Source organism: Carassius auratus, unplaced genomic scaffold (assembly GCF_003368295.1).
Source record: "Carassius auratus strain Wakin unplaced genomic scaffold, ASM336829v1 scaf_tig00022143, whole genome shotgun sequence".
Lineage (NCBI taxonomy): Eukaryota > Metazoa > Chordata > Actinopteri > Cypriniformes > Cyprinidae > Carassius > Carassius auratus.
Genome location: NW_020525167.1, coordinates 25,682 through 35,062, shown reverse-complemented (window position 1 = coordinate 35,062; position 9,381 = coordinate 25,682). Strand labels below are relative to the sequence as shown.

The following is a 9,381-nucleotide window of genomic DNA, read 5'->3' as shown; positions in this document are numbered from 1 at the left end:
GTGATTTGTTTGAGTTTTTGTTGTTCCTTTTTCTAGTTTATTTCTTTACTTTCTTTAGTTTAGTATTTTCAAAGAAGAGTACTTTTGCATCTGTTTTTTTTAATTCAATTGTTGTATTAGTAAATTTACATTTTTCATTTGCGATTTGAATTATACTGGTGCATTCATGACAATTTTCATTATTTTGTTTTTATTTTGCTTTGCATAACACTGCTCTTTAATGTTGTTTTCTTTGTTTGTTGGCAGGGCCTGGGCACCCGGGGGCAGATGCGTGACCAATTAGGTGGTAGGGTCTTCACTGTAGTCGTGGTCTTCTCTGACATGAGTCGTGGAGTGTGTGCACTGAATGGGGTGCTCTTCATAGAGGTGTTATCTTGAGACTGCCCTTGGGTATGCACAGGATCCTCTGCAGCCAACATTAGAACTTAATAAATTGAAGAGTGATTGCTGGTCAACACCTTTTACACGAAAGGACTGTCTTTTTAACAATTAATAAATTGTATATGTTTTCAATCACCTATGTCTCTGACTCCAACTGTGATTAGGATCTGTGTGTACCTTAGCTTAGGGGTTATATTAAATTCTTGTGGCGTAGTTGGAAATAATTAACTGAATTGAGCGTGGGTATGGGTATAAATTGTTCCGCCCAATGTCATAAAATAGAGCTGTCACTCCTGAGCGCTTCGTCTGGATTTTTCCTGTAAAGCTTTTATAGCAGTATTGGTGATAGCCAATTGTATCCAAAGACAAGTCCTCTAATTTCAACGGAACCTGTTCATAAATATCCCTCATGTGGTATGGTGAACTGACGTCTTTACAGAGTCTCATATCTCATATAGTGTGTAGATATGATAGCTTCTTGCTTGCCCTCCCCACCTGAATGTGTTGAGTGTTGTAAAATTACCATACTCAGAAAGAGTTGAGACATGTAAAATATGTGTTAGGGAACGAATCCTCTTTGGAAGCACTTGAGCTGTGTTACAATGTTTAATTTTCCCCTTGGTAAGTATGTATGTATTGATCCCAGGGGCATAGCAAGCCTTTCAAAAGTGTGGGGGATGGATGTGGTTTGTTTATAAACAATAAAAATGATGAATACAGTGACAGAGGGGGACAAAATGCAGGGCTTAAAGTTCTCTGGCTTGCAGCGTTTGGCTGGGAAAAAAATAATCCTACATTAAAAAAATAAATAAATAAAAAAATCAGAAAATGGGAGAAAAACAAAACGCCCACAGAAAGCTTTTTTCTCTGGTGTTATAAATAATGTAACAATTTACTGTTTTTAAACATTAAAATAATATACACTTTTCTTTCATAGTTCTTCAACAGGTATGTAAACAATGTCATGATTTCTCACTTTTTTCTCCTCAACACAACAGGTAACGTTACAATCAAACACAACAGGTAAGTATCCACAAAAGTATTCAGCTAATCAACAAACAATGCTCAAAATATCATAATCAATGAACCCATAAATACACTGCTTAACAATGGCAGTTTGTCCCCCCTCCTCGTCTGTTCCCTGCTTCATCACAGTTATGTTATACATTGCATGCCACATAACGTTACATTTACAAACGAATTTAGCTAGCTGAACAATATCCCAATAATAGCAATTAGCATTAGTCTAAAAAACGAAATATAATACCGAAAACACTCGACATGTCAACAAAACGATAACAGAACATCTTCCCAAACACATATCAAGCTTATTTAAAAACCTTGAAAGCATAAACACTCAAAGTACCTGGAAAAAGGAGATGTAAATAACCATAACCATAAGTTCCCGCCTCCTCAGCGCGAGCTGACCGATAACACCCCAAGAGAGGCGGGACTTAGGGCAGAACAGCCAATCATCAACCGGTCACACTCAAAGCCACTGTCATTTGAGGGGGAGGGGGAGAGGAAGGGGGAGAGGAGGCAGCCGCAGCGAGCGCAGACACAGAGCGGCCAGAGAAACGGAGGAGCGACTGTAGTAGTTTGTGCAAAATTGCGGAAAAATTGCAGAAAACGTGTGGGTGTTGAACCCTCTCACCGGGAAAAGTGTGGGTGTTAAAACACCCACATCCCCCACGGGTGCGACGCCCCTGATTGAGCCTGAAAAAAAAGAAGAAAAAAAAACTTTAGCTAGTAGCTACCAACTAAGCTACCAACACTGCTAGTCAAGAATACAGATTTGATTTCCGAAAGCCTGTGATTATAGTAAAAACTGTTGAAAAATCACTTTAAGTTATGACTACAAAGGTATATCTTAATTATAGTTTCAAATACTTACTGAAATTTTTCCAAAAGAGAGAGCAGTGGGAGATGGCGATCTGCGGGTACGAACCGACGACTGCCAACTGCCAACTGCAAAGCCCCAAAATTAAAAAAAAAACTTGCAGTTTATGCTCAGTCAACTTTTTGGACTTTTTTGGATTTTTTTCTGTAGTTATTTATTTATTTATTAAAAATTTAAGTTAATTTGCTGTTAATTTGTTAGTTTGTTTTGTTTACTTCAAAAGTAAAACTATTTTAAATATGTTCAGGTTCAGGATAGGTGAAGTAAAAGGTTAAAATAAACCCTATTTCAGGCTGCTGAACATAATAAAAATGCTCTCTTTTTGACAACAGATGGTCAAGATGTTATAAAACATGACAAATAAAAATGTATGGGGTCAGAATTGTATTGAAAAATGTGTTCATTTGTCTCTGTTAGTTGTTTACATAAAAAGTTATACCACTTTATATCATATTTAGATTTTTCGGGTTGGTGCAAAGGGTTAAAAATTAAGCATTTTGGACATTATTTCAGCTTGGTACCCAATTTAATCTTAAAATAGACATTTGAATGATAAAGAAATATTATGTTGTGAAAAAAAAAAATCACCCTATGCGCTTGAGAAAACAAAAAAATAGTTGATCCTCTACACATCTTTGGCCATTTTTTGCTATTTTGTCCAGAAATAAGGTCAATATGTTGTCAAATGTCAAAAATAACCATTCCGTTAAATTCCTGGGGTCAGAATTGTATGGGAAAATGTGTTAATTTGTCTCTGTATGTTGTTTACTTCTAATGTTATGCCACTTTCTACATCACTTTTTGATTTTTCAGATTCCGGTCGGGTGCAGCAAAGGGTTAAAAAAGAACCCTTTGGGACATTATTTCAGCTTGGCACCTGGCAGATTATGAAAATAGACACTTTAAGGAATTTAAAAAATCAGGTGGCATAAAAAAGCCGGGGGGTGCGCGTGGACCCTTATTTCCATCTAGACTATTTAACTTTGAAATAGTGATGCACATATGAAATCATGAAAAAAAAGAAAGAAAAAAAAAACAGTAAAAACCTCCATTGATTTTCATGTCAAGGGTTAAAAAGATAACGTTGATTCTATTTTCGGAGAAAAAGAAAAGTATGAAAGGGGTTTGAATATTGAGAAAAAAACAATAGAATCTCCATTTTTGATGAAGCGTGAACTGTAACGTAGGTCTAAGGTTCTCGTTGCATGTCTTTTACGTGTGTTTTTGAGGTTGAAATGAAATCAAACACTGCCATACTGCCCTTGATACTTCTGAATGTGATATCTACTTCATAATTATTGAGAAATGTATGAAAAAACATGTTTCAGATCACTTGAACCATATAGAAATGAGGGTTATGTTACCCATCCCGACTTAAGAGAAGCAAAGAAGGATCCGTTGCAAAGCTACATGAAAGTATATATTGTATCCGTGATTCTAAAATACATCATAAGTAGAACAATAACTGTTTGTTTTAACAAAGAACAAACAAAAAAAATGTATCTAAACCTCACTTAAAAGTGTTACAGCAACTACATCAGCCTCCTTCGTAACAGTACATAACGGTTTGTAGAAAGCTTCTACTTTCCTTCAAGAGTAAGCAACTACAAGTGACACACATGCATTCGACAATAGAATATACCGTAATTCCTCAAATAAAAGCCGGGGCCTTTATTTACCTGAACTGCAGAAGGTAACAGGATTTTATTTGAAGCAGGCTTTTATTAGAGGCAGACCTTTATTTCTAATTCCATCTGTTTGATAAGTAATTGTTTTAAATAACCGGTTTTAAATTAAAAGCGATAGCGTTCCAGTGGAAAGGCATAACATTAGCACAGAATCAGTTCAGAATCAATCACCAAAATAATCAGTTTGGTTCAGACGCTCTGTGTGTCGGTCTGCTTCACGCTGAATCACGCATGCGCAGTATCATCAGCTCCTCGGTTCTCGAATCGGACGCATCCGACAGAAATGCTTCTCGGTTCAGTGTACTGGTGATCCGAAAACCGATGCAACCGGTTCTTGACTCGAGAGCGAGAAACGCTCCGGCAGTGGGCGTGTACGTTCGTTATCTGGCTCTGCTGCACAAATTTCCCCCCGGCCTTAATTTGTCCGTGTTACCACGCCCCCGGCCACTATAAGAGGCCCGCCGTTTATTTGACTACCGGTTTTTATTTGAGGAATTACGGTAACATGAAACTCATATAAAATTACAAGTATAACATTTATATCATGAAGCAAAATGATATACAATAATAAAACATTTCGACATTGTTCTTTGGGTAGAAACTCCATCTTTGAGTTGATCTGAATCTCAGTTGAATCTGTTGCTTTTGAAGATGAAGATGAACTTTATTAACTGTGAAAACTTGTTTCTGTCATGTTGCTTGTAATGTCTGGTTAGGACAGATTTATCCAGGTGATATTTTATTGCTTGCAGCATTATTGCAGCATCAGATCTGAAAGTGCTGGATCTGAAGATTATCTACTTACTGTGAATGTTTTTTGTATGACTGTGTAGAGCAGATGAATCATTGAAACACTTCCCACATGCAGTGCAGTGATACGGTTTCTCTCCAGTGTGGATCCTCTCGTGTATTTTCAGGTATGAAGACCGATTGAATCTCTTGTCACAGTGTGAACACTTGTAAGGTTTCTCTCCAGTGTGGATCCTCTCATGTATTTTCAGGTATGAAGACTGAGTGAATCTCTTGTCACAGTGTGAACACTTGTAAGGTTTCTCTCCAGTGTGAATCATCTCATGTGTTTTCAGGTCTCCTGACCGACTGAATCTCTTGTCACAGTGTGAACACTTGTAAGGTTTCTCTCCAGTGTGGATCCTCTCATGTTTTTTCAGGTATGAAGACTGATTGAATCTCTTGTCACAGTGTGAACACTTGTAAGGTTTCTCTCCAGTGTGAATCATCTCATGCTGTTTTAAATTGGCCGCTGAAATAAAAGTCTTTTCACACTCAAAGCACATGTACTCTTTCACACCAGTATGAAGTTTCTGATGTTGTTTCAAACTTTGTAGCAATGTAAAACTCTTTCCACACAAATCACACGAATATGGCTTCTCCTGTGTATGAACTCTCAGGTGTCTTTTCAGGTTTGAAGCCCACAAAAATGTTTGCCCGCACTGATTACATGAGTACAGTTTCTCTCTTGTGTGGATCTTCATGTGTCTCTTAAGGTTTGTTGATTGTGTGAAACTCTTCCCACATTGATCACAAGTGTACGGTTTCTCTCTTGTGTGGATCTTCATGTGACTATTAAGGTTTGTTGATTGTGTGAAACACTTCCCGCACTGATCACACGTGTACGGTTTCTCTCCAGTGTGGATGTTCATGTGCAATGGAAGGTATTTTTTTTGAGAGAAACTCTTGCCGCACTGATCACATGTGTATGGTCTCTCTCTAGTGTGAACTCTCATGTGAATATCAAGATAAGATTTGCTTGTGAAACTCTTTGGACACTGAGTGCAGGTGAAAGATTTCTTGGCTCTTCTTTTCTTTTAATCTTTCTGTTTGGTTTGAGGGCAACTCAGAAATTTTTCTCTGGTTTTGACATGATTTTTCTCCTCAACTTCACTCAATTCTTCACTCTCCTGGTTCTCTTCGATCAGCTCTTAAATAAAAGTAAAAATGGTTAGTTTTCAGGAACTTTTCATCAACCCTGTTACCAAAGTTACTGTAAGAAAAATAATCTCTATCACTATGAATAACTGCTATAATTTATGGGAAATAAATTAGTAACTAGCTAATCAGATTTTGCTTAAGTCATTACTTACTAGATCAACTGTGTTTACTTTTGATGTATAAAAAGCAAACTGTATAGAAATAAAAATGTGGTTAAAATGGCTGCAAAATTAAACTGTGAATCAACCATTTAACTAAATCTGATTTAATCGAGTTTTTCAGAATCACGGATGAATGAGAAATCAATAATAATCACCAACCTGTTTTTTCAGTATCTTCAGTGTGTTTGATTCTGAGGGTTGAGGCTTCTTGATCTCTCATCTTCTCTCTGTCCTCTTCAATAAACTCAGACTTGACAGATTTCAGCTCTTCTTCTCTTCTGAACTGATGAGATGTTCCAGCATTTATTGGTGAACTACTGTGGGAGGAGCTTCACTGATGATGTGATTCCTGTGGGAGGAGCTTCACTGATGATGTGATTCCTGTGGGAGGAGCTTCACTGAAGGTAAATTGCAGCATGAGAGAAGATGAAAAAAAAAACACCTTACCAAGATCGGTTTTACAACACAATGTTATATATATATAAACATAAATAATGGTAAGAAAAACAGCTGAAAAACAAAACACAAAAAAGTTTCTTGTTGACACCAGGGAAATGAGCTTTAAGTGGCAATTTACAGGAGATCTGAGGCATCAGCATAATAAATGAGCTGAAAACCAGAACTATTTACATGAAATAAAGAGTCTTTTCAGCAGCTCTGTTAATATTGATGAGCCTCTATCAACACCCATTCAACAAGACATTCAGATCATCTCTCTTTATTCTCAGTGTTTGCTGTTGGGACCAGATTTGAGGATATAAAAGCATATAAAACTGCTTTACTGAAGTACTGTTATTTATCAAAATATGACATTGACAAAATAAATAAATTATTGATAAATTACTGACAATAACAAACAAACACTAATGAAACTAAAAACTATCTTACAACACCATAGCCTAACATGACCATGGTAATCCTAAACTTGATTTTTCTGTACATAAACTGACAATGATCATAACATTTTTCAAAGCAATATTTAATGCTTCCTGTGTCAAACTTCATATATTCCCATTTATGAATAGATTTGAAATTTCAAATCTTCAAAATGTGAAAAACGTTCATTACTCATTACAGGAACAAAATGTGTTTGGAAATACAGTTGCAATGCAGACCTATTTCAATTTTGACAAGTAAAAATAATCTAGATGTCAGCGGAGAAAAAAAAGGTAAAAATGAAAATGGTAGCAGCAATAGGCTACTTGAGATCGATTCCCACCAGTACCCTTCACAGATAAATATTTATTTATTTATTTTTATTATTATGACTGGGCATTCACTAACAGATCAACTACAAACATCAAAACAAAGCACACAAGCAGTCGAAATCATTCAGCTCTGAATGAATTAATTTTTTCCTCACATGCTGCTACAGCAGTAACGTTAAATGATCCCGATGAAAACAAAACAGAAACGAGTCTGTAAAACGTCGCTTAAACAAGCTGTAAAGTGTTTGATGTTTGTGTAAATGTGTGAAATACTGTGAACTGCTCGCCTCTCCGGGATTTATACTGTCCTCTAAAACCGTCGGCAATTACCGGTGATTAGTCTTTTTTCGGTACAAGTTTTGTGTTGAATGAGTCAATGAATTAATAATTTATGTACCAACTTAAAAAAAAAAAAAATCTTAAACTATTGGCTTTATTTCACATCAACAATTAATCACAGTAAGATTTTCTCTAAAAGCACAGAACAAACAATAATTAGCTTAAAGAAAGAAATCTGACAGATAAAACTATTTTGACAAATACAACATACAAAACATACCTCGTTGGCTCAGTACCGAGAGAGGAATTAGTTTCAGTCTTTTTCTTCTTCTTTCTGTTTATCTTATCTCTCTTAAACTTAGCTTAGTGACCACACTTTAGTCATACATCTTTCTTTCTCTCGAGAGATCGCTTCTTCTGCGGAAATTAACCTCTTCTCTGCATACAAAGCTCACTCTTAAGCTACAGCGCCACTAGTGGCACTTAACGGTAATAATAATAAAAATACAGAAAATGAATAGAAACGAAAATGTAGCAGTAACAAGATTAATGAGAACGGGTTGGAGGGAAAGAGGACACGTTCCAGGTAAAGGCTTGGATGGCAAAAACGGGGTCTGGGATTGTCACATCTAAGATCGATCTTGATGAGTTGGACAGTCCAATTAGCAATGAAATGAAAAAGAAATATGGGAAAATAATTGTAGAAGTCATACCCTGGATTTAGAATCATGGTGTTCCCAAAAATAAAATGTACATTTAGCATAACAGCCCTGAACAAAGTAAAAGAGAGTTTGGAAACGTGGAAAGAAATTAAAAGATTATAAAAAGTGGAGAAACCCTTGTCAAAAAATCCTATTGGAACTTCACTTTGTCCTATTGGATCCTACTGGATTCTTAGAATCCTATTGGACATTCTGATTAATTTTAATGGAATTTCACTTTGTCCTGTAAGATTTTACTGGATTCTTAGAATCCTATTGGACATTCTGATTGATTTTAATGGAATTTCACTTTGTCCTATTGGATCCTACTGGATTCTTAGAATCCTATTGGACATTCTGATTGATTTTAATGGAATTTCACTTTGTCCTGTAAGATTTTACTGGATTCTTAGAATCCTATTGGACATTCTGGTTGATTTTAATGGAATTTCACTTTGTCCTATTGGATCTTACTGGACTCTTGGAATCCTATTGGACATTCTGATTGATTTTAATGGAATTTCACTTTGTCCTGTAGGATTTTATTTGATGTTTAGAATCTTATTGGACATTGTGTTTAATTGAATGGGATTTAATTTTTTCATGTAATCTTTTATTGATTTGTATTGGACATTGTGATTTTTTTTAATGGAAATTCACTTTGTCCTGTAGGATCTTATTTGATTCTGTTAATTACTTTTTTAAGAGTAACTTTACTTGTTTAGATTAGCACTGTGTGTGTGTGTGTGTGTGTGTGTACTTGTAACCCATAAAAATGCAGCCTACATATACACAAATATATATTTTTTTAATTCATAATACAGTAAGGCAAATATTTTAAATGATATAATATCCGAATAAGTTAAAATGTATTACATTTGACTAAGAATTCATAGAAACAGAAACATCTACAATGGTTGTGTCGTGACGCTTCCACTTTAAGAAATCCGAATGTAGTGCGCGTGACACTCCAGCGTGCATAATTTGAACGGTAACGGTCAGACGAGGAAGCTGAGAAATCGAGTGATTAACGTTGTTTAACTTGTTAAAAGTTTATTGAAAGACGCGTAAAAGGAAGAAATAATGATACTTATATGAGCTGCATCCCAAACG

The 9,381-nt window shown here is 35.8% G+C and overlaps 1 protein-coding gene across 5 annotated transcripts; it reads right to left on the bottom strand.

The window, feature by feature from the left end:
- Window positions 1-4,250: 4,250 nt before the first annotated feature.
- On the bottom strand, window positions 4,251-8,018 carry LOC113077300 (zinc finger protein 93-like). Of its 5 annotated transcripts, none has more exons than XM_026249720.1 (3): window positions 7,848-8,018; window positions 6,240-6,478; window positions 4,251-5,908 (listed from the first exon to the last, which is right to left on the bottom strand). In XM_026249720.1, the coding sequence occupies exon 3, from the start codon at window positions 5,712-5,714 to the stop codon at window positions 4,767-4,769; it is 948 nt and encodes a 315-aa protein (XP_026105505.1). In that variant the 5' UTR covers window positions 5,715-5,908; window positions 6,240-6,478; window positions 7,848-8,018; the 3' UTR covers window positions 4,251-4,766. The 5 variants fall into 5 exon arrangements, with proteins under 5 accessions (XP_026105505.1, XP_026105507.1, XP_026105506.1 ...); XM_026249722.1 differs by having other exon boundaries at window positions 6,240-6,473; XM_026249721.1 differs by having other exon boundaries at window positions 6,240-6,461.
- Window positions 8,019-9,381: the final 1,363 nt, after the last annotated feature.